This window comes from Pipistrellus hanaki (assembly GCF_964339955.1).
Source record: "Pipistrellus hanaki genome assembly, chromosome: 1".
Taxonomy (NCBI): domain Eukaryota; kingdom Metazoa; phylum Chordata; class Mammalia; order Chiroptera; family Vespertilionidae; genus Pipistrellus; species Pipistrellus hanaki.
This window is the reverse complement of record NC_140503.1, coordinates 37,938,912-37,964,373: the sequence shown is the minus strand read 5'-3', so window position 1 is coordinate 37,964,373 and position 25,462 is coordinate 37,938,912. Positions and strand designations below refer to the sequence as shown.

Genomic DNA, 25,462 nt, shown 5'->3' with positions numbered 1-25,462 from the left:
GATTGCCATCACCTGAAAAATAAAATTCAAACTCTTTTTTTAAAACTTATTTACCAATTACAATTGCCATACAATATTATATTAGTTTCAGGTGTTCAACATAGTGATTAGACATTTGCACACCTTAGGTCTGATCACCCTATAATTCTAGTACCCATCTAGCACTACACGTAGTTATTACAATACTATTGGCTATATTTCCTGTGCTGTGCTTCACATCCCAATGACTGTTTTTGTGACTTTCAATTTGTGCTTCTTAATCCCTTTCACCATTTTCAATGTCTTTCCAAGTACAAGTCTTTTACCTCCTTAGTTAAATTTATTCCTAGGTATTTTATTCTTTTTTTAATGTATTTTTATTGATTTTTTACAGAGAGGAAGGGAGAGAGATAGAGAGTTCGAAACATTGATGAGAGAGAATCATCAATCAGCTGCCTCTTGCACACCCCCTACTGGGGATGTGCCTGCAACCTAGGTACATGCCCTAGACTGGAATTGAACCCGGGACCCTTCAGTCCTCAGGCCGATGCTCTATCCACTGAGCCAAACCGATTTCGGCTATTTTATTCTTTTTGATGCAATTGTAAATGGGATTGTTCTCTTAATTTTTCTTTCTGATTGTTTTTTTTTTTTTTTTGAATATATTTTATTGATTTTGTACAGAGAGAGATAGAGAGCCAGAAACATCAATGAGAGAGAGTCATCGATCAGCTGCCTCTTGCACACCCCCTACTGGGGATATGCCCGCAACCAAGGTACATGCCCTTGACCGGAATCAACCCGGGACCCTTCAGTCCCCAAGCTGACGCTCTATCCATTGAGCCAAACCGGTCCCGGCTCTGATTGGTTTTTATTAGTGCATAAAATACAATCAATTTCTGAATATTAACTTTACATCTTGCTTCTTTACTGAATTCAGTTATTCTAGTAGTTTTGGGGTAGAATCTTTAGGGTTCTCTCTATATATCATAAGTCATCTGCAGATAATGACAGTTTTATTTCTTCCTTTCCTTTATGGATGCTCTTTGTTTATTTTTCTTGCCTGATTGCTGTGGTCAGGACTTCCATTCCTATGTTGAATAAAAGTAATAAAAGTAGGCATTCTTGTCTTATTCGTGATCTTAAAGAAAAAGCTTTTAGCTTTCACTATTGAGTATGACCTTAGCTGTGGGTTTGTCATATACCAGTATGGCCTTTGTCATGTTGAAGTATGTTCCCCCATCCTCACTTTGCTGAGAGTTTTTATCAATAGATGTTGGGTTATGTCAGATGTTTTTTCAATGCATCTATATTATTTTCATTCTTTACTTTGTTTATGTGATGTATCACATTATAAAATTCAAAGTCTTTGGCAGGGTATGCAAGGTTCTTCTGGACCTTACCCATCTTTCAGCTTCACCCCCTTCCTTTTGCCCATATGTTATACTGAATCACTTCATCCCCTTGGTGGGAATTTCAAATGCCTGGAACATTCAATCTCCTCCTCTCTACCTTGCTGCTTTACTAACTCCAGTGGATTTATAGTTCCTTGAAGACAGACCAATCATCATATCCTTCAAGAAGCTTCCTAAAACCCTCCTCCCGAAGTTGTACTTTTGCATTTCTTCGGTCATTCATTTATTCATTTACCCAATAAATATCTTACTAAGAGCTTTCTAAAAGGCCAGGCCTTATTAGGTTCTAGAGATATAGAGATGGATACAGATGAAGACATGATGCTTGCCCTCAACAATCTCCTTGTCTAGTGAAGGGTCACACAAGTATGACCAAGACCTATCAGTAGTGCCAGTAAGATATCAAGGAGCTTAAATTACCAAGTGTCATCAGAAAGAAGCCACAGCACACCTGGTTCCCTCTGTATGCTGCTTCTAAAGGGACCAAATCAATCACTGTTAAAAGAGAGACAAAGCATCAGCCTAATCAACTGAGCGCCAAGGAGCGGCCTTCCTGGGTCATCTTCTCATTCAAATCTACGAACCCCTCGTGACGTCATTATTAAATTGCTGGAAATGCTGCAGCAGCCTGTCTCTCAGCATTGGCTCTGCACATCGGAGCCAGGCCGGCATGCTGTGGTGAAGTGTCAGGTTATTTTTAGTTTAGCTGTTGGATCAAGCTGCGGCTGTGTTGACAGTTGTCAGCTAGCTGGCTTAGGGCTTGCTCCTCTTCCTGTAGGGGTCCCTTCAGGGCTTCTGAGCATTCAGGCTTCAACACCTGCTTTCAGTGCAGATACTGTCAGCAGGAAGGGGCTGCTCTCTGAAGAGCCCAGGTTGTGACTTTCTAGTCCGAGAGTGACCTATTTGAGTCATCATTTCTGGCAGCAGGTGCTTTACATACATCAGTCGGAGCCTACTGCAGCCTAAGCCACAAGGAGCAGGGGGTAAGGGGCACAGCTGGCCCTGGAGCTGCTGAGGTCCCTTAAGCAGGGAGTGACCTTATCTCTCATGTGGCTGCATAGAGTAGCCCTACCATAAAAGGGTCTGAATAGCATATGCATCTTTAAACCTTCTTGTTTTCTATCTCTTCACATCACAGATCCTGGGAGATGAGGGCTAAGAAACCCATTATCTATTCATAAACTGCAGGCATATATAATCATACTCCCAGCCTTTCTGTGTTTCTTTGTTAGCATTTCATTCAGGAACAAAAAAGTAAAATCAAAGGACTCTGGGCAGGGGTGTGGGGGAGAGGGAAAGGAGGGTGTTGTGGAGACCCTGCCATGCAGATATGTGAAACAGCAGAATACTCACACTAAGGCAAGTGAAAGAAACCCGGTCCTGCCCTAACTGGTTTGGCTCAGTGGATAGAGCGTCAGCCTGCAGGCTCAAGGGCCTTGGGTTCAATTCCAGTCAAAGGCATGTACCTTGGTTGCGGGCACATACCCAGTGGGGAGTGTGCAGGAGGCAGCTGATCGATGTTTCTCATCGATGTTTCTCTCTCATCAATGTTTCTAACTCTCTATTCCTCTCCCTTCCTCTCTGTAAAAAACAAATCAATAAAATATATTAAAAAAAAAAAAAGGAACCCCTGTCCTGAGAGAACTAGCTGAGAGCAAGCAGAAACATAAAGAACAGCAGGACTTAGTACATCTATTTATTCATCACTATCTTAGGAGTTTTTGGGTTTCTAATAATAGGAACCTAACCCAAGCTAGGTTAAGCAAAAAGAAGGGATTGATTGTAAAAGACAGAGAATATCTCAGGATCCAAGAGCAGACATGTAGCTGGGTCAGCAGTGGACGTGAGCATTGAAAGACCATTGAGAACTGTGAGTGCTCTACGACATGTCTCCGCTTCTCTGTGTGTCTGCCTCTTCCTTTTCTGAGGAAGCAAAGATTTCTTAGCAGCTATTCTATGTCGCAGACACAAGATGACTTCCCCCAGCTCCCAGGATCCCATGCCACAGTTCCAGCTCCATGAGGAAAGAGATAGATGGATTCAACCCCTTTTAGTCTTAATCCCATGTTCTTGGAATGGCATCTCCATTCTAGCAGGACTGAGCCATCTGCATCTATTGTCAACTGACCTTAAAGTTGAACCACATTGCACAGACATGCCTCCCAGAAATTAACCCACCTATCTGGATGGGCAGGGGATGGATATTTAAGGAGGGGAGAGAATCGTTGTAAACTGGAGAATATGTTATATCATGAAAGATAATGTAGATGTGAAAGCAAAAAAAAAAAGTGTAGGCCAGGAAAGTGGGTGAAGTGATTGATTCTTTACTAACTGGATGCCCATACATTGACCCCACATAAAAACGTCAAACTGATTCCTCATTTCTCCCAAATGATCCCAATAGGCCTAACTGGCTCTATTAGGGGTCCACTCAAATCCTCGCTTGTCCGTGAATCTTTATCTCTATTCTGACCATGCTTACTAATCCATTTTCTAATAAAATTTTACCCTCATCGGATAAATTTTCCAACTAAACCATAAAATCCTCAAAGCCAATGGCCATGTTATTTATTTATTATTATTATTATTATTATTATTATTATTATTATTATTATTTTGCTGCCTTTGTGGTGCTGAGGACTCCAGGCATTCAGGAAACACTTTCTCAGTGGATAGTGTTAACTTTATGTATTAAGAGTGTCGTATGACAAAACACTAGGAACTGCATTCTATGTGACATTTCCAATTATATCTATGGTTTGGAAAGTCTGAAACTTAAGGTACTTGCCAAATAAAACTGTGGTAATAGGAGAAAGTGTAATGAACCATAAAAAGGAAGGGCAGATTTGACCATTTTACAGATAAATAAAGTGTATCATGTCATGCTATGATTATAAGTAGCCAGTATTTGATAGTATGTCTTCTTTTTTTTTTTTTTTAATATATTTTTATTGATTTTTTTTACAGAGAGGAAGGGAGAGAGATAGAGAGCTAGAAACGTCGATGAGAGAGAAACATCGACCAGCTGCCTCTTGCACACCCCCTACTGGGGATGTGCCCGCAACCAATGCACATGCCCTTGACAGGAATCGAACCCGGGACCCATCAGTCCACAGACCGACGCTCTACCACTGAGCCAAACCGGTTTCGGCAGTATGCCTTCTTTTTAAAACAGTTCAACATAAAACGAACAGACTGATTTTCCTAACTGGTAATTTATTTAATCAAATATGAACATTTCTATTGATTAAATCATCTTTCTGGTGATTGGCTCATGACAGATTGGAATTGAACTGGGAAATGGACCAGTTAGTCATCATTCTAGGAACAGAGAGGGAACATACCTGGTATGTTTGGGACTTTTAAAGTATTTTTCCAGTACTGAATTGAAAGTTTTAACATTTATTTCCTCAACATGCTTGCATTCGGTTTGTTAGACAGAATGAGATGCAAGCCCCCTTCTAGGCCAATGGAGAGTATTTTCAGGGACAATAAAATTGGCATAGTTTATCAAAGACTTACAGGGGAAAGGGCTGTGTTCAAAGCTGGCCAGTTCTAATTCATTTGATTTGCTGAAAATAAGGCAAAAATTTAAAAATGCAATCAAGTATACATTAATAATTAAACATAAAGCTCAATTTTTATGAGAGTTTATGTAATTTTTAAATTTTTAATAGGTACTTGTTCAGCACCAAGTACATGCTTAGTTATGCATTGTGCCTGAAGCTAGAGAAATAGTACTGTAATGCTTTGATAGTTTGAAATCTCAGGGAAATAAATTCTTCTGAATAGCCTAGTGTTCAGTTCAGCCCAGATGGTTTCTCCCTTCTTAAAAAAATAAAATAAAATAAATAATATATATAGTGGAGGGTAATTTTGAATGTCTTTCTTCTTTTATTAAATAGAGTAAATTAAATATAAGGTACTTTTTCCTGATGACTGTAGCTTCAAAAATTAATTCTATTTCCTTTTTTAAAAAATCCTCTTGAAATGTGCCATTAATTTAATATCACCTTGGAGTCAGACCACTCATTTCTCCTACTTTGAAAGGTCTGTCATCTCTTCCCAGAGGTTCTGTGGCTTCTTTTGCCTTAACCTATATCGTCAGGCCTTTGACAATGTTCAGTGTTCAGTGAGGTGTCATCCCATTTCCAAGCCTCCATCTCAGTGAAATCTTTGAGCTTCTTTTAAGCAACAAATTAAAGTTGTCAACCTGCATGGCTCCATTACTGCCAGCAACACAAGAAAGAGCTATTGAATGACGATACCCTTATGCCAACAACTCCCCCCCACGCACAGGCAGTGGCCGCCTGTCAGTGCTGACTTCTTTGCCTGATGGCTTGCAAGCATTTTGCAACAGCAACTTGAAGATGTGTCTCAAAAGATGGACTGGGATGGAATTACATCCTTTGAGGCACCTTAAAAGAAGAAAAAATCGGGTCTCCATTTTAGGATGTAATGAAGACAGAGTTATATCCTAGCATACCAGTTATGTTCTTGGGTCTGATTTTCATGTGTACAGACACTGCTTCTCCTCAGAGCTGTCAGAGTATCTGTCTGGAATAGGTTCCTTTTGTTTCTTTCCTCCTCTTCTTCTTCTTCTTCTTCTTCTTCTTCTTCTTCTTCTTCTTCTTCTTCTTCTTCTTCTTCTTCTTCTTCTTCTTCTTCTTCTTCTTCTTCTGGAATAGGTTCCTTTTGTTTCCTCCTCCTCCTCCTCCTCCTCCTCCTCCTCCTCCTCCTCCTCCTCCTCCTTCTTCTTCTTCTTCTTCTTCTTCTTCTTTTAGATCCTAACAACACAGTCTGGTGGCCTTTATTGGGACTATCTAAGAGTCCCCCTTCACTTCCTCCTGGTTCTTAGCCCCACTCTGGTTTGGTGAGGCTGCTAGATAGCAGGGTTTTAGTAGTTGCCAATCTGGGGAGATCCTTGCTGTTGGCAGAAGTAAATTCCTTCACTTGCCGGTAAATTTCATCTCCTTAATCAAGGACATGCTCCAACAGTTCATCCCTATCACGTGCCCATCCTAAATAATTTTGGCTCTTTGTTTCATCATTCCTAACAGCATACAAACATGATGCTAATTCTCCCTTTTAAATAAAATGAACATTTTTTCCTCTGGAATCTTCCACCTTCTCTCCCAGCAACTGCCTCATTTGTTCGTTCTGCTGTATAGCATGACTTCCTGAAAAAATTGTCTGATTTGCTCTCTAAATTCTCCTTTCCCTTTCTTTTAAAAAATTATTTTTACTCTGGAAATAATATCAACATTACAGAGAGTTTCAAACACAGTGGAAAGAATTTTTCTCCCCTGAACCATTTGAGAATAAGTTGTCAACAGATGCCATATCCCTCTAAATACTTTAGTGTGTATTTTCTACAAGTAAGAATGTTCTTCTATAATCAAAGTACAATAATCAAATCAGAAATAGGAAGTTAACATTGATACATTACTACCTTCTAAAATTCAGACCCCATGTAAGTATTGCAAATCACCCCAGTAATGTCCCTTTTAGCAAAAGGACCTAGTTCAGAGTCATGTGTTACATCTAGTTGTTAGATGTCGTTGACTTTCGTGATCTTGACCTTTTGAAGATTACAGGCCATTTATTTTGTGTATTGTAACCATCAGTATAGTTGCATTTGGAGGCGGGGCCTTTGGAAGTAACACTCACAATGGAATAGTAATAATCTCAAATTCCCTTTCCAAATTTCAAATTTGATGAAAACTGCAAATCCATAGTCTCAAGTAACTCAACAACCCCTAAATGAAGAACCACAAATCAAACTACTCCAAAGCACAGCATAATCAAATTGCTTATACAGTAGTTGAGTGGGAAAATAAAGAGAACAGAAAATAATACATGATAACTTGCTATCGATAATGCTAGAAAGTACTAAGTTTTATAAGATAATGAAAAGTGAAGTAGGGTAAAAAGGATTGAGAGTGTATTTGGGGATGATAGTGAGGAACAGGTTACTTAATTAAGAAGGTAATCAATCTTTAGGAAAAAACCATACAGAATGGAAGTCACAGTAAGAAATGGGGAGCCACTGACATATTGACATATCTGAATGCTGGGTTGAGAACAGGACTCTATGGAAGTCAAGGGTAGAAGCGGATACGACCCTGGATGTTATTGCTGATCCAAGTGAGAGGTTGGTGACAGTGGTTCAGAATATGGTCCCCTTCTCAGATTAATGTTTTCAAATTACAAATGAAACTAATTATATTGAAATATACTTCATCAGAATATTTTTTAGAAAAATACATATGATATGATTATATTATACTCTTCTATTAGCTGATTATATAAGATCTAATAGTGGGACTATAATGATAAAGTGGGTGAATATAAATGAAAGGTTGAAATGTTTGTAATAACTGTACTATGAGGGAAAATAGCTAATTTCTGTTGTTGACTAAGTCACAGAAACTGTTAATGCTACTGTAGCATTTGCTGTTTGTATCTATAATGGAAATAAATGCTAAATTTCCATTGAGGTTAGTGAAAATAAAGATGTAATTTTGTTAATCATTGAAGTTCATAAACTACCCCCTGAGTTCTGCCCATGGATCCTCTGTTAGTCTGTTTGAGATGCTGTAACAGAATACCATGGACTATATGGCCTATAACCAGTAGAAATATATTTCTCACAGTTCTGGAAACTGGAAGTCCTAGATCAAGGTGTTTGCAGATTTGGTGTTTGATGAGGATCTACTTCCTGGTTATAGAAGGCTATGTTCTCACCATAACCTTACATGGGTGGAGGGGCAATGAAGCTCTTTTCGAAGGACACTAATCTTATTTATGGGAGCTCTGCCTTCATGAACTAATCACTTCCCAAAGACCCCTACCTCCAAATACTATCACCGTGGTGAGTAGGATTTCAACATATGAGTTTGGGGAGACACAGTCAGTCTATAGCAGATACCTTGGGAATTTTAAGAGGCTATTTCACTAGCCATGGAGAAAAAATGTGGAGGCTTGAACTAGAGTAGGAGTAGTAATAGAGAAGACAATAGGGGACAATTTTGAGATATTTCTTGAGGAAGACTCAACAGGACAGAAAAGAGAGAGATTACCTAGAGTTACTGGGAAAATTTTCATGGGAAAATGAGGCTTAGGGATGTAAAATGTTAAAGAAGCTGTGTAGAAAATGTTAAAGGGATAGTCAGAAAGCAAGATTTGACAGGCAGTTTATTGCTGTGAATCACTGTGGGTAAGGAACAAAGATGGCCGCTATGGGTTGGAAAGGACGAGCGTTCATGAAGATTAAGTCAGGAACACTGAGAACCAGGGCTCAGCCATTCATGAGCGTGAAACCTAGAGCAAACACTTACCTGATGAAACCTCAATTTCACATATTACAGTTGAGGAGAATAATAGCTTGTTGTAGGAATTGAATGAGATACTGTATGTAAAGTGGTTATCACAGTTCTGACCCATAACAAGGACAGACAAATATTAGCAATGATTGTAATTACTGCTAGGATTCTGACATTGTATTGGACTGTTACCTACAGGAGATTGCAATCTAGTTGAGGAAACAAGATAAAACACATACTATATTTTGAGAAGGAAATCATTCAGAATCAAGTGTTCCAATACAAGAAATGAGCAATTCTCAGCTATTAATCTTGCCCAGAATGGCACTTTCTGTTTCATAACAAGATTTTGAGAATTTCTGCCACATATTTGTGTGTGAGCGTTGCAAACAAGTGATGACGGTGCTGGGTCTCTTCTTAACAAGTGAGTTTTAGATATTACTTGCATGACCTTGACCGTGAGCATCTCCTTCAATTTTGTACAGTTTCTGCTGCTTACAGCTGAGCTCCTGTTTGGTGTAATAATGGCTATGGCTCAGACAGTAAAAGGCACACACAAAAAAAGTAATCAAGATTCTGAAAGTCTGTTCTTTGCTTTCAGTTAGAGGAGCTGAGACAAGAACAGCATGTTTCCTTTCATTCTGTCATAGTAGCATTTCATAAAGATGCACAAAGAATTTTAATCAACCTTTAGAACTAGCCCTATGGTTGTGTAGTGTGTATGTGGATGGCTGTGACATAAGGGTCCAAGGTCTTTTTCTGCTGGGTACTTTGCTATATGACATTGAATAACCCATGCAATGTGCTGGGCTTCAATTTTTCATTTGTAAAAGGAGGGTAACAGTTTCTACCTCAGATTATTGTGTCGATGAAAAGAGAAAACTGGAGTCAATGTCTGGAACAAAATAGAAGCACAATAAAAATACTTTATAAGCAACCTAATGTCTATTAAAAAGATACTTAAGCCAAAAACTATTGTATAACAAGAGACAAAGAGGTAAAGGGGTCAATAATGGTAAAGGAGTCAATCCATCAAGAGGATATAGAAATCATAAATATGTATGGACCTAATAATGAAGCACCTAAATATATTAAGCAAATAAATATTAACAGATCTGAAGGGAGAAATAGACAACAATACAATAATAGTGGGACTTTAATACTCCACTTATAACTATGGATATATCTTCCAGACAGAAAATTAGAGCAAATGTTGGACTCAACCTTCATATTAGACCAAAGGAACCTAACAAATGTATACAGATTATTTAATCCAACAGCAGCAGAATACACATTCTTGTCAAGTGCCCAAGGAACATTTTCCAGGATAAGTTCAATATAATAGGTGACAAAACAAGTCTTAGCAAATGTAAGAAGATTGAAATCATACCAACAATCATTTCCAACCATAGTGGCATGAAACTAGAAATAATAACAGGAGGAAAGCTGAAAAATTCACCACAACTATGTGGAAATGAACACACTCCTGAACAACCAGCTGATGCATCAAGAATAAATAAAAAGGGAAATTAAAAAATATCTTGAAACCAAAAAATGGAAACACAACATACCAAAACTAATGGGATACAGCAAAAACAGTTCTAAAAGGAAAGTTTACAGTGATAAATGCCTACATTAAGAAAAAATATATATATATATCTAAAATAACCTAACTTTACATAGCCCTGGCCAGGGTGGCTCAGTTGGTTGGAGCATCATCCTGTACACCAAAAGGTGGCAGGTTTGAGTCTCAGTCAGGGAACATAACTAGGTTGAGAGTTCATTTCTCTCTCTCTTTATCTCTCTCTCTCTCTCTCTCTCTCTCTCTCTCTCTCTCTCTCTCTCTCTTAAAAAAAAATGATAAAGACATTCTCAAGTGAGGATTGAGAAAAAAACACAGACTAACCACAAAATTAGCAAAAGGAAGGGGGGGAAAAACAAAGATTAAAGCAGAAATAAATGAAATGGAATCCAGAAAAACAATAAAAAAAAGATCAATGAAACGAAGAGCTGGTTTTTTGAAAAGATAAACAATATTGACAAACCTTTAGCCAGACTAATAAATAAGAGGAAAGACTCAAATGAGTAAAATCAGAAAGGAAAGAAGAGACAACTGACTTTACACAAATACCACATTAAAAAAAAAATCTTAAGAGAATACTATGAAAAATAAAATGCCAATAAATTTGATAACTCACTTTCAGGGCTGTACAAATGCAGAGTTGAGATTTGCATGACCTTGACTCTGTAGATCAAAAGAGAAAACTTAAGTCAATGTCTAGAACAAAATAGAACACAATAAAAACATTTTATAAGCAACCTAATGCCTATTAAAAAGTTATATTTAAGCCAAAAACATCTCCTTCAATGTTGTGCTCTAAATGCCTTATTCCCCTCATCCTCGCCCTGAACCCGCTTGCAACAATCCTGTGAGGTCAAGATCATCAACTCCCTTCTTGGCAGATGGGGAACAGAGGCTTATGGAGGTTGAGTAGCTTGCTTCACTTGCACTTGAGCTAGTAAGTGGTGGAGTTCGGATTTGAACCTGAACTCTTGAGGGGAATTGGACCCCAAAGCCTGGGCCTTGGCTGGCTACACCGGCATCAATGCCGCCTCTGAAGTTTCGCTTGTTGTCTTCCTTTCCAGGTATCTAAGGCAGCTGCAGACTTGATGGCCTACTGTGAAGCTCATGCCAAGGAAGACCCTCTCCTGACTCCTGTTCCTGCCTCAGAGAACCCGTTCCGGGAGAAGAAGTTTTTCTGTGCCATTCTTTAAGTCTCCATGAGGAAGCCGAAGAGCCTCGGGGCTCCTGGGACACTGATGTAGAGTTTTTAGCAAAGTGGGCACCTTTCCAGTCCACAGCATTTAAGTAGAGGGAGGACAACCACCCCGGAAACTCCAGGCTATGCATGTTTAAGGAACTGGTCCCCTTTATGACAATGAAAGCCAATCCACACCCTGAGTTAAGAGCTCTGATACCTGCAGAACTGCCTGGAGGAGGGGACTGTGTAAATTTAAAATCCGCGTCATTTCTTTCCTGCTGTCCCTCCCAAAACGTCCTATTTCTGCTTCATATTTAAAAAAAAAAAAAAAATCAGACAGCTGAACTGAATGAAGATACGTATGACCTTTTTGGAATGGATATTGCCTTTAGATGCCCTTTGATCAGCTGAGTTGTCCAGTGTAACCGAGGTTCGGTTTAATGGCGTTGATGTCTAGTCCGTGTGCCTTCTGTCTCCTTTTATCTTTCTCCTTGACCCTCCCTCTCCCCCCTCCCCATTAGAGTAGGACAGAGGAAAGGCTGGACTTGTCAGTGAGACTGAACTCCAAGAATGTACAGGGAGAGATACCCCGTGGTTTATCCTCATGGTGACGACAAAACAATGCCGGTTGTCTGTGTTCTCTTATCACTATTCCTAACATTTGTACATGATAGCTTTGATTCTGCAAGTTAAAGTAAATCATGTGTTGTGACTGGTGCTTTCATATATTTGTGACAATTTTTGAGTAATACTGCATGAAAATGTCCGTGTTAACATCCATTCAGAAGTTTTGTTGTTTTTCTCTAACGTTTGGAAAAAGAATGAGCGAGAAAAGAAGCTGGGAAAGAAGAAAAAAACTCAGTATCTTAAAAATTGAGATCACTTTCGCACCTAAGCTACGGTATGCCTAAAACAGCTCCTAGTTTTCCTCTCATTGTACACACCTCTCTAACATGATTTCCAGAATCCAAAGCATTTGGGGTTTTTTCTGGGATGCTCTTTATCCAAGGCATCCCCGATAAAAACCCAAAGCTGGAGAGGTAAGAATCCATCATGGTTGGGAGGTGTGTTTGTCACAGAGTAAGAGAAAATTCCTTCTTTCCCTGAATCTCAGAAATTCTAGATCTAAAGAATTCCTTCTGTGATTTTAAGAAAAACATGCCCCCTCTTTTTTTCAAGTATCAGGAGAAATGAACTCATGACACCAGAGAAAACCCATTCTCAGAATCCCTGCTGTTTGCCCTCCTGGGAGGAGAAGCAGGTGTGGCCTCAACAGCCACCTCCACCAGTTGAGGATCAGCCTTCTTTTGCCACTGAGATGGTCTTTGGGTGCCACTCGCCTATCCCCCCCCCCCCAATAGAAACTTTTCTTTGTCTTCATTCTCCATCGTGTTTGTTAGAGTCTCTCAGTCTTTATTGACAATTTTCTCGCAGCTAGAGCCCTCTCGTCCCAAGAGGTGGCCGTGAACGTGACTTTTCATCAGTAATGGGAGGCCCTGGAAGCCTTTATCACTTTTGTTCTGTGCCATCTCCAGGCTAAAGAGAGCTTCTCTTATATCTTCTCATTTGCTTCAAAATCCCAAAAGACCATTTCCAAATTAACTGTATTCTCCTCTCTTTCCTTACCCCCATTAAAAAACAAGGAAGGTTGGAGAGGAAGGAAAAGAGAAGATAAAAAGGCTTACTACGCCAAGGACAGATTTTGAAATAGACTTGGTAAATATCCCCCTTATTCCCTTGTTATGGGCATGCTGGTGAAAGAATAAATGCATCCAATTAAAGCTCACACCTGGGGTGGGCAAAGAGAATACTGAAATATTTGTGCAAGGAAATGAATGTACTTCTGCTCTGTTCAAACTTTGGGATTGTGTTACAGTCAGTAGGACACAGATGAAGATTTCGAGGAGAAAAACCCTGGCGGAGTATGCATTAAACTACCTTGTTGTACCATTAGCTGAGTAATACTGTGGAATCAGCGAAAACCATATCCATTTGTAATATGAATCAAAATATGAACTGAAAATATAGTCACAAAAAAACAAGTGTGAATAAGCACTCTTTGTTGGCAATGGCATCTTTATAAGACCCTGATGGTTTTCAGAATCCATGCCATTTATTTTTCTCAGAAAGACTATTTAAATTTTCATGTCAATCTAGATCTTTAGGGCAATGAAAATGGAATGGAAACTCTAGGAAGCACCACAATATAGCTCTGGTGATTCAAAATAAAGGAAGTCCCAAACTTCATGTGACCTTGGTTTGGAAAGGAGAGAGAAGATAGCAAATTCACAGTCTAAGTTTAAGGAAAGTATTTTGGCTTTTTCATAATGGCATGTCCCACAGTATGGAATTATAATACCAGAGTTTTTATATGAGTTTTGGCTTATTGATAGTTTTACTTATTAAGGGGGGGTGGGGTGGTTATTACTTATGCCTCTGAAGAGCTTTACTTCTTTTAGAAATTCAACAATCATCTTCACCAGCATAATTTTATCTGACGGGGAAATTAATTTAATTATTAGAGATCCTAATTTCAGTGTATAATGTATTGGATAGTAATGAAATCTGCCATAGAATTAGTTAACCAGTAAGAATAACCCTCATATTTAATAAAACAAATTTTTGCATCATTCTCAATATTAACTCCAGTTTTATTTCTTTTAATTTTAAACCAAATATTATTTTATTTAAATCAGAGGTTGTAAATAAGTATTTTGATCTGAGGCTAATTTGACAATAATATTTGAAAGAGAGTGCTTACCAAGGAAAAATTTTAAACCATTTCTTCATACAATCATTCACAAATAGAAATTTGAGAAATCAGCATGCTGTCTTAAGGAATATTTGTACTCTTTCTCTTTGAAAAAAATATTTGCTTCTAGCTGCTCCTGGCAATGGTGAATTGTTACATTGTGAATATACATCAATGTTTTCCCAGCCTAAAAATTGTTCACGTTTTTCCTACATAAGATCCATAGAGTGTGTCTTTCGAAGAGAGGGAAATACAGAAATGTTAAAGCAGGGAAACCTGAATGCGATGTGTACATTTTCATCCAACATGGACCATTTATTTGTTTTAATAAATGGAATTTTCAGACTCAATTCATATGCAGTCAATTTCATTGCAAAGTCCTATGGACCACCTCCCCCATCGGTTAACTTGAGGAGAAGGATAATGACACGTACAGTGGATGTGGAAGTGGGAATTCATTTATTTTCTTTAGGGTTCGGTTCATAGAGGTGCCCTAAGGAACAAAAAGCACACAAGAGGCTCTTTACAAGCCTTTCTCCCTGGTGTCTACAGCTCAGGTACAGGGCATGGGCACAGAGGAAGGCGATGGGGATGCATCAGGGCTCTGATAGGCTAGACCCGTGGTCCGCAAAGTCATTAGTCACAGAGCCCAATATCAACAGTACGATTGAAATTTCTTTTGAGAGCCGAATTTTTTAAACTTAAACTTCTTCTAGTTGGTCCGAAGGTTGTGGATTATTGTTAAGCTAAACTTAAACTTCTTCTAACACCACTTCTTCAAAATAGACTCGCCAAGCCCGTGGTATTTTGTGGAAGAGCCACACTCAAGGGGCCAAAGAGTCGCATGTGGCTCGCAAGTCGCAGTTTGCCGACTACAGGGCTAGACCATGAAGACAGATGAGCTGCATTCATGCTGTAGGTATGCCATATGGGGATTTTTCTTAGGAAAATAAAAAATAAACAACAGACCTGGCCAGTGTGGCTCAGTTGGTTGAGCATTATCCCATGCAGTTTGACTCCCCATTCAGGACACAGGCCTGAGTTGTGGGCTCGATTCCCAGTAGGGGGCGTGCAGGAGGCAGCCAATGGATGTTTCTCTCCCTCTCCCTTCCTCTTCCATCCTCTCTCTCTCAAATCAATAAAAACATATGAAAAGAACAGAAAGTATTGTTCTCCATTAGCTATTTATAATTTACCCTTGAACAATGCAGGTGTTAGAGGTGCTGACTACCCTCTCCATGCAGTCAAAAATCTACATAGAACTTTGCATTCTCCCAAAACTTAACTACTGATAGCCTACTGTTGACTAGAAGTCTTAGCAATAACATAAACAGTCAACTAACACATATTATGTATGTTATATGTATCATATAGTGTATTCATACAATAAAGAAAGCCAGAGGGGGGAGGGTATTAAGAAAATCATGAGGAACAGAAAATACTGTAATACTGTCCATATTTATTGGGGGGGGGGGGAAACCCCGTAAATCACATGTGTCAATCACAAGGCCCGCGGGCCAAATCCATCCCGCCAGGCCTTGCAATGTGGCCCGCACTGCGCTGTCATCACTGCACTCCGCTGTCAGTTTATGACATTGTCAGTTTATGACTGTTCAGTAAATCATTCGGCCCGCGATTTAGGCTGAATTTTAGATTTTGGCCCCTTCTCTGATTGAGTTCGACACCCCTACCGTAAATCTTTGCAGTTGAAACCTGCGTTGTTCAAGGGTGAAATGTACTAGGTAGCTCTTCGTAACGCCCAAGGGAAGACACAGCCCATGTGAATAAGCTTGCTCTAACTCCTACAGCGCAAGAAGTGGTCCCTGGGAGGGAACATGTAACCACAGGTGAGAATGTAGGCAGCGCCTGGACATGAGATGCTGAGGAGGAAGCTGGTGGGTTTCGGCCCTGCTCCTGTTCTGTGGAGCCCCGTGGGAGGATTGCCTCCAGCTCCGGTTCTTTAATAAGCTGGTCGCGTTTTAGCGCTCACCATGACGTGGGAATTGGAGCTGGGTCAGCTCCAATCCACAAATTGCAGATAATTTGCCAAGGGAAATCCCTTTCCCTTCGGTTCTGCCCCAAATCTACATTTCTTCTATTTAGAACCAGGAGACTCAGGCAGAGTTTATTTTTAAGGAAGGGGGTCACGGGCTCCCGGGCCTTTCCTCGGTGAGAACACGGGTTTCTCCGTGTCCATGAGAGCAGCCTGGGGGAGGGCCTGCATCTCCCACTGAGGTGACAGGAAGATCGTGCCTGGCGACTCCAATCCCTACCATACGCAAGCAAACATGAGCTCCTCCAGCATGAGCTAGACAATCAGAATCACACCCAGAGCTCCCTGGTGACCGAGGCAAGCCCTTGAGCCTCTTCATGCTGCCAAATGAGGATAAGAAGGTCAGAGTCACTTGCCTCAAAACCAAATGAAAGAGCAAGTACAGGGCCTCATGAAGGAAGAGATGATGAGGTATCAGTACACACTGCTGTATAACTTTCAAAGAGAGGGAAAGACTAGATAGTGCCTTCTCACCTCTTGACTCACCTATTTTTATATTATTATTATTACCCTGTTTCCCTGAAAATAAGACAGTGTCTTATATTAATTTTTGCTCCCAAAGATGCGCTAGGTCTTATTTTCAGGGGATGTCTTATTTTTCCATGAAGAAGAATACGGTACACATTTATTGTTAAATGAAAATAAAGGAAATTTATTACCTGTATACAGTACGTTAGTACGGTAATTGTCAACACAAACCAGACAAACTGTGAATCCTACAGTATCAAGAATTTACTCATTTATTCAATGACAATCATGTCATCATCTTCTGGAACATCATCATAACAATCCAATTCCTGAATTTCCTGGTGAATTTCTTGTGACTCCATTTCTTTCAGAATCAGTGGACCAAATCTCTCATGTTTAGCAATAGCACTGTCTTTAAATGAGTACTTCTTGTTAAGGTAGCCTGCTCGCAGTGCATTTGCAATGCAACTGTCAGTGATTTTCTCCCATGAATTCTTCACCCAAGTCACAACTCCTTGCAGTTTAGGTTTCACAAAGTTTACGGTAAATTAATTTTCATTCTGAGACAGAGCCTGGGGGGGGCTTATTTTCAGGGGGATGCCTTATATTTCACTCAGAAGGAAACCTGTAAGTAGGTCTTATTTTCAGAGGATGTCTTATTTTCGGGGAAAAATGATATTATTATTATTATTTTTACCTCCATGGCCCCTGATTGAGACCCTCACAGCCTCATGTCTGAATTCCAGCCACAACCGGCTGGTGTGACCGCTCTGACTCTCATCTCCTCCCCTCTAAGCCACCCCACTTACCACTGTGTACATTCATCAGGACCTGTGGGTGGCACGTGGCAGGAAATTAACTGAAACTGGCTAATAACCAGATGAGCTCTGAAATAGGGGTGACTTCAGGCTCAGCGGGATCCAGGTGCGCAGGTAATGTCATCAGGTGTCTCTCTCATCCCTTGGCTCTGCTTTCCGCTGTGCTGGTTTAATTCTCAGACATACTCTTTCCCTGCAGCATCTGGATAGAGTCAGCAGCCCTAGGCTTACATCTCACCGATTTAACAATCAAAGGAGAAAGATAACAGCTCCAGCAAAAGTCCCTGGCCCTATCTGTGAAATGCTTCCTAAGATCATGCCCATCTAACCCTGAACCTAAGCACAGGAGTAAGGTCCCTGTGCCACACCAGCCCCATGGTGGTTCTCAGGAAATTGAACTGCTCCTATTAGAGGAGGAGAGATCAAAGGTTAAAGGCAAAAACAAGTGGTGCAGAACACAGCTGGCCAGACCTGCTGATGCAACCTCAGGTTTCACTACGCTGAAACACAGAACAGAGTGTTCTGGCTCATGGTGCTCTTATCATAACATGGGTCTCCTCTCAAATGCCTGGCTGTCGAGGCCCACCCTCCTCATCCTATCTTGTTTTCTAAACTCTCTTCTGATCCATCTTGCCTTCTGTGAGTATAACATTTATAATCCTTCCTCCATGCCTTTGCTTATGATGTTACCCCTCTGGAATGCCATTGCTCAACTCCTCGCGAACATAAATCTTGCCCATTTCTCTAGACCTTGTCTGAATTTTGTGTTGTCTATGAATGACTGCAGGGAATACGATCTCTTTCCTCTCTTAACTCCTGTTTCCCTTGTTATCAGCCTCAAACAGTTTAGCATTTGACTGTGTTTGAGGTCCCTGACTTCGTGGAGCAGTAGACAAGTAAATTATCGATTAGCAGGGAGAAGCTCGCTGGAGAACCAACCGGAGAAGGTGCCGTGGAAGTAATGGGTCATTATATGAGGAGCTTGCCTCTCACTATAATCTTCTAGGGAGTGGAGGACATCAGCTGGACAGGCCTCTCTTTCATCTTCCATGGCGGCCGGCACAGCGCTTGGGATCACAGTAAGTACTCAGCAGTGATTGCTCATGGGTTATGAGCACAGGACAGCTGCCTGCAGAGACATGGGACAAGGCAGAGGCATAACTAGTAAAAGCTGACTGTGTGAGCTTGCAAGGCCAGCCCTCCCCAGCACAATGGTTAGCGGTCGCTCTGTGCATATAACAACGGGCCAAGCCTTGGGGAGCTTGAAGCCCCTCCACCCTAGCGTACCAGCGTTGTGTCCCCACCACTTTATGCTTCTCAGCCAGCAGCCCTTGGCCTCAGTGATACCACCACTCTCCAACTGGGAGTGAGATTTGGTGGGCTTAGGTCTAGATGAAAAACATCACTCGCCACATTGCCTTAATCTTAGTACCAGGAAAAGGGTTCTTCCCACTTGCTGTGATGTCTCACTGGGAGCACCATCTCTAGCTGTCCTCCACTGTGTCTGCATGTGGCTATTTACATTGAGACACAAATTAACTAGAGTTGAATAAAATTAAAAACTGAGTTCCTCAGCTGCATTAGCCATATTTCAAGTACCCAATTAGCCCATGCAGCTAGTGGCTACGGTATGAGACAGCGAGATTACTTTCATCATTGCAAGAAATTCTATTAGACTGTGCTATTCCAGAGCAATGATTAGTAATCATTTTTCCACCCCATACAACTGACCAAACATGACTTTTCCTTATGACCAAATTTCAATACACACACACACACACACACACACACACACACGGGAATAGTAAAAGTACTATAATAATCTATATATATATATAAGGCTAATATATACAAATTGCCCCCTCAGGAGTTCGATCAGGAGACTGGGAATTTGATTGCTCACTATGATGTGTGCTGACCACCAGGGGCAGCACAGAACAAAGGAAGGCCCCAGCCGGCAGCCTATAGCTGACAGCCAGGGAAGGAAGGCCCTGGCTGGCAGCTGGAAGACTCCAATCTGCCCTTATTGCTGGCCAGGCCTAGGAACACTACTTGTGCATGAATTTCATGCACTGGGCATCTAGTCTACACTAATAAAAGAGAAATATGCAAATTGACCATACCTCTACGATGCCCATTAGCCAATCAGGAGTGAGTATGAAAATTAACCCAACAAAGATTGTGGATTAATTTGCATATGCAGGTGCAGAGCAGCCAGGCGCGTGGTGGGGCAGGACGCCTGCTATGAGGGGGAGAGCAGGGGACAGAGAGAGCCACAGGAGTAGCGCTGTGGTCCAGAGTGAAGACTTGCAGACTCCCTGGAGGTAACTGGGAGCGAAGACTTGTAAGGCTCCTGAGTGGCCTGGAGGGAAGACTTACAAAGGCTCCCGGGCGGCCTGGAATAAAGCCAGGGAAAGGAAGGCCTATTCTTGCACAAATCTTTGTGCAACTGGCCTCTAGTCTATATAATAAAAGTCTAAGCAACCATTACAGTGAAATTATCAGAACAACAGTTCCTATGATGCACACTGACCACCAGGGGTCAGACACTTAATGCAGGAGTTTTTCCCTGGTGGTTAGTGCACTCCCACAGTGGGCACACCACTCAGCCAGAAGCTGGGCTCACGGCTGGCAAGCACAGCAGCAGTGGTGGGAGCCTCTTCTACCTCTACAGCAGCACTAAGAAGCAGCAAGCAGGCAGGTGGTAAGGAGCAAGGGGTCCCAGACGGTGAGAGGATGCAAGCCAGGCTGAGGGATCCCCCCACCCCACCCATGCACAAATTTTGTGCAGCAGGCCTCTAGTCTATAATAATCACAAAAAATGGCCAGAGGTCATGGTCAATCATACAGGAAGAAACAGGCTGTGGGTTATGTATCATTCCAAAAATTGTTCCCCTGTCTCTCGTTCAAGAAAGTGCAATGGTAATAATCATGATGATACTAATAATTACAGTAGTAGCAGCAACAATAAAGTGAGCATTTATTAAGTACTTAACTATGTTCCAGGCACAACACTAAACCTTTTACAGATACTTTAGTGAATACTCACAATAACTCTATAATATGGGTATTATTTATCTCATGACAGCTCACTATGATGTGCACTGACCACCAAGGGATAGCATGGAATGAAGGGAGGCCCCGGCCGGCAGGTACTGTGTCTCATGTCACATCTGGTGACCCACTTCTGACTTCAGCCACAGCCGCAGTGGAGACTTCTGTACAAGCTCATTCTTCGCCCTGGGGAAATTAGTGCCCGGGGGCAATCCTCAGACAAGGAGGGACAAATGTCTCAGGCACCTACCGTGAGAGGATAATTTGGAATATATATTTTATATTTTATTGATTTTCCACAGAGAGGAAGGGAGAGGGACAGAGAGCCAGAAACATCGATGAGAGAGAAACATCAATCAGCTGCCTCCTGCACACCCCCCACTGGGGATGTGCCCTCAACGAAGACACATGCCCTTGACTGGAATCAAACCTGGGAACTTTCCGTCCGAAGACTGACACTCTAGCCACTGTGCCAAACTGGTTTCGGCCTGGAATATATTTTATGTGTTTTTTTTCAGAAGGTCTCTGGAGGGATTGAGACTCAATTATCCAGAATAGTAGCCAGCCCAATAACTCACCATATTGGTCTTTCCTTTTCATTTTCATCTGTCTCATTTTCTTTCTTACTATATCTCTGCTTTCTGGGATCACTCTCACCACCAGCCCAAGTCCTTGATTGGCCTCTGCATTTCCCCTGGTGGTATGCGCGCTGTGTGCATGCAGTGGTATCTGAGCTGGGATTTTGTGTGACAGGCTAGGGTGGGATACTGCACAGTGCTGGGGACAGGAAATGGAGACTTAGGCTAATTCAAGCTCATTTTACAACTGAAAAATTTGAGATTTAAACAGGCCATTCCCAAATTTTATATTGATACTAAGTGGGATATCAAGGATATATACCTAGCTGTGTCTTGATTCTAAAGATTTAACTCTTAACTACTATCTTATAGTAAATGTGAATGCAAGCAGGTAAGAGGGAGGCTATAGGAAAAGTTTTGAAGCTGTATTTATTTATAGACTAGAGGCCTAGTGCATGAAATTTATGCACAGGTATGGTCCCTAGGCCTGGCCGGCTATCAGGGCCAATAAGGGCCTTCCAGCTGCTGGCCAGAGCCTTCCTTCCCCAGCTGTCAGCTGCCTTCCTTCATCCTGTGCTGCCCTCTGGTGGTCAGCACATGTCATACTGAACAATCGAACTCCCAGTCAAACTCCTGAGTTGAGACTTCGCATATTATTAGCCTTTTACACATATAGATATATTTATATATATCAACTGCTCACTATGATGTGCACTGACCACCAAGGGGCAGCATGGAATGAAGGGAGGCCCAGGCCAGCAGTCAGAAGGCCTCAATCGGACCTGATTGCCAGTCAGGCCTAAGGATCCTACCTGTGCACAATTTTCATGCACCAGGCCTCTAGTATATAGATAAGCAGATTGTTTGTTAAAACTTCAAACCTCTGAATCATTTCTCTGGAATGAACAAATCAGTGTACTCCTTGTTAATATTTACCTTTTGTTCACTATGGTCACCTGATACCTTGCACAGAGTACATCATCTGGTATCTAGGAAACAGTAAAAGGAAAATCAAGAAGGGTGATTTTGGCCTGGCTAGTGTAGCTCAGTGGTTGAGCTTCAACCTATGAACCAGGAGGTCATGGTTTTATTCCTGGTCAGGGCACATGCCTGAGTTTTGGGCTTGATCCCAATAGGGGGCATGCAGGAGGGCTGCCAAGTGATGATTCTTTCTCATCATTGATGTTTTTCTCTCTCTTCCTCTCCTTTCCTCTCTGAAATCAATAAAAATATATTTGAAAAGAAGGGTAATTTTAACAGGGATGGTCTATATTTTTTCCTTCAGGACTTTGGGAAAGAAAAGTTTCTTCCCTTTCCAACAACTGTTCCAACCCCTGCTCTGTCATCTCAGAGCTCAGGGACCCTCCAGGTCAGAGTGGGGTCTGAGTGACAATGGAGGATTCCATTTGAGAAGGGTATCAGGATGAATCTAAGGACAAATGCCCTGCCAATGCAGCTTTGAGGTCTTACCCTGAGCTTCTCTGGGAACAGATAAGAATGGTGCTCATTTCCTTCCCCCATCCCCATCCCATTTCCTATCCCCAGCCCTATGCAATATCCCACCCCAGCCTGTCATACAGAATCCCAGCTCAGGTACCACTGCACGTGCACAACGCACATACCACACTCAGGAGGAAAAGCTTACTGTTCAGAGTGCTCGAGAAGGCATATGGGCAATCAAAAAAAGGATCAGAATGAGTCATGGTCAATCACAACAAATGACCAGAGGTCATGGTCAATCATACAGGCTGTGGCACGTCTCATCACCAGAAATGACAACTCCCACCTGCAGCTTATCTTGGTTTACTTAGCAGTTCTCAGAGTGTTTCAGGAAGTCTTGAGGGACCCCGAGATCCTTATTTTTAGGGGTGGGGGGCCCTGCTAGATCACTATTTTTATACTATACTATGTTATTTTCCTTTTCTACTCTTATGTTCTTATTTTATGACTGTACAGAGGAGCTTTTGGAGGTTAAATGATATTGAAGTCACAACAGATGAATGCAAACACACATAGGAGAATCCAACAGCCTACCAATAAGCCAATCATTAAAAAGAATTGCAAACATTGAAAACAGTACCACTCTTCTCACTATCATTTTTTTGTTAGGGAAAATACATTTATAAATATATTCATAAAAATGTTAGTTATGTTAACATGTAATTGGTTTGTTGTAGTTGTTTTCAGTGAATTTAAAAATGCATATTTTTTAAATCTTAGTTTTCATTTCTAATATGGTAAATAGCAATAGATATGTCCCACATGAACGAAAAATCTTAATAATTTGTGGGCATTTTCAATAATTTTAAAAGTGGGAAAAGGTCTTTAGACCATAAAGTCTGAGAACAGCTGCCTTAAAGACAGTTTTCTAGTTCCACCCCCTATTTTGCAGATGGGAAAAGGTGTCATTCCAAATACAATAGCATAGCTGTTTAGTGACAGGGCAGTGAGGGAAGATGACTCAAAAGGGCAAGACAGAAGCGTTTCAGGTTGTCATCTTGGATGCTGTTCAAGTGTTTTCTAGGAAAGCATTCCTGAGCACAGTTTCACAGTTAAATAACATGCTAAGAGAAAATTTTCCACAGAAGTAAAATCGTGACTCTCCTACAGGTGTAAAATGAACACATACCAATGATTTTTATTTAGCTCACTTTTAATAAGGAAGCCAGGCAGATGTAATAACGGTCCAAATCCAAAGTCTAAAATCAGACACTTTTTTTTACATCAGGAACAATGGAATAGATTTGCAAAGGGATGCAACACTGGCTTCTTTCACAAAAGGGGAGAGAAGGTATGGAATCTCCATTAGACTGAACTGAATTGCATGACTAAAGCAAGAACTACTTCATGCCCACTGGCCAGTGAGGCTCAATGGTTGAGTGTCAACCTATGAATCAGGAGGTTACAGTTGGATTCCTCATCAGGGCACACACTCGGGTTGTGGGCTCCATTCCATGTGTGGTGTGCAGGAGGCAGCCATCAATGATTCTCTCATCACTGATGTTGCTATCTCTCTCTCCCTCTCCCTTCCTCTCTGGAATCAATAAAAATATTTAAACAATAAAATAAAATTATACATATATATGTGTGTGTGTGTGTGTGTGTGTGTGTGTGTGTTTTAACAAAAGAACTTCTCCACACTGTATCAGTTATCTACACCTCACAGAGTTATAAAGTCACTCAAAGGCAAGGAAAGGCGCAGAGCCCCCCTGAATCGGGATCAGGTAACGTGGAAGAATGTGCTCTGAGCAATGCATACCTTCCCCTTAAAGCACAGGTTTTTCTCTACAATTGAGATTCTCTTAGGTGACAGACACCAAGATAAGCTAAGTGAGTCAGAAAAACAGGAAGTTGGTGTGTACCCTGCTCTCAAGGATCTTACAATCCAGTCTATTACTATATGCTGTAGACAGGACATTTGTATCCCCATAACAGGCATATGTCAAAATCCTACCCCTCAATTTGATAGTATTTAGAGGTGGAGACTTTGGGAGGTAATTAGATCATGAGGATGGGGCCCTCATGAATGGGATTAGTGCCCAAAGAAATCCTTCATCCCTTCCACCATGTGAGGACACAGCAAAGTGACAATCTTTTATGCACCAGGAAGTAGCCTCTCACTAGACACCAAATCTGCTGGTACCTTGATCTTGGACTTCCCAACCTCCAGAACTGTGAGAAATAAATTCCTGCTGTTTATAATTCATCCAGTCTATGCTACTCTATAAGAGCAGCCCAGATAGACTAAAATACCATATAACCCATTACTAAAGTTGGCGTGTACCCCTTTTCTCATACACCGATGAGTTATTTCTCAGGGTTCATCTCAATCTTCTGGTAATAAAAGCTATCATCTATGTAATGCCTAGTGTGTTTCAGGTTCTTGACATCCTATAGCTAATGTTACCTCCTCATCTTGCAGATGAGGAAAGAGAAGTTAAGTCCCAGACATACCCAAGATCTCACTCAGGAGGACTCTGGGTTCACTGGGTCCACTTTCACGCTGCCCCTAGTTCAGTGCTGATCCAGCAGAGCTTCTCGGGCAAAGCATGCATTTTGCAGTCAATATTCACACCAGAAAGAGCATTCATTATGTTGACTCTTGAGAATCATGAGTTTTTATTAACCCCGAACTCAGTCCAAAAAATTTTAACAGCTCACTGCTCAATAATAGATATAATAATGACTTCTAAGAGATGTTGTGGTTCCTTCATCTTTCTTAAGCAGGAGTTAGCCAATCACAGGCCATGGGCCAAAT

General features: G+C 41.2%; 1 protein-coding gene and 1 long non-coding RNA gene across 3 annotated transcripts in view; both read left to right on the top strand.

Moving 5' to 3' along the window:
- GNG2 (G protein subunit gamma 2) overlaps nt 1-14,581 on the top strand; it is a 106,040-nt gene extending 91,459 nt beyond the window's left edge. For both annotated transcript variants that reach the window (XM_084888383.1, XM_084888382.1), the window contains one exon: nt 11,366-14,581. In XM_084888383.1, the coding sequence (XP_084744509.1) occupies nt 11,366-11,494 (129 nt within the window). In that variant the 3' untranslated portion in view covers nt 11,495-14,581. The remainder of the gene's footprint in view (nt 1-11,365) is intronic.
- Nucleotides 14,582-18,350: 3,769 nt separating this feature from the next.
- LOC311614587 lies at nt 18,351-24,219 on the top strand. Its single transcript, XR_014793692.1, has 3 exons — nt 18,351-18,651; nt 20,661-20,724; nt 23,933-24,219. It is a non-coding gene; the product is annotated as an uncharacterized lncRNA (long non-coding RNA).
- The last annotated feature ends 1,243 nt before the right edge of the window (nt 24,220-25,462 follow it).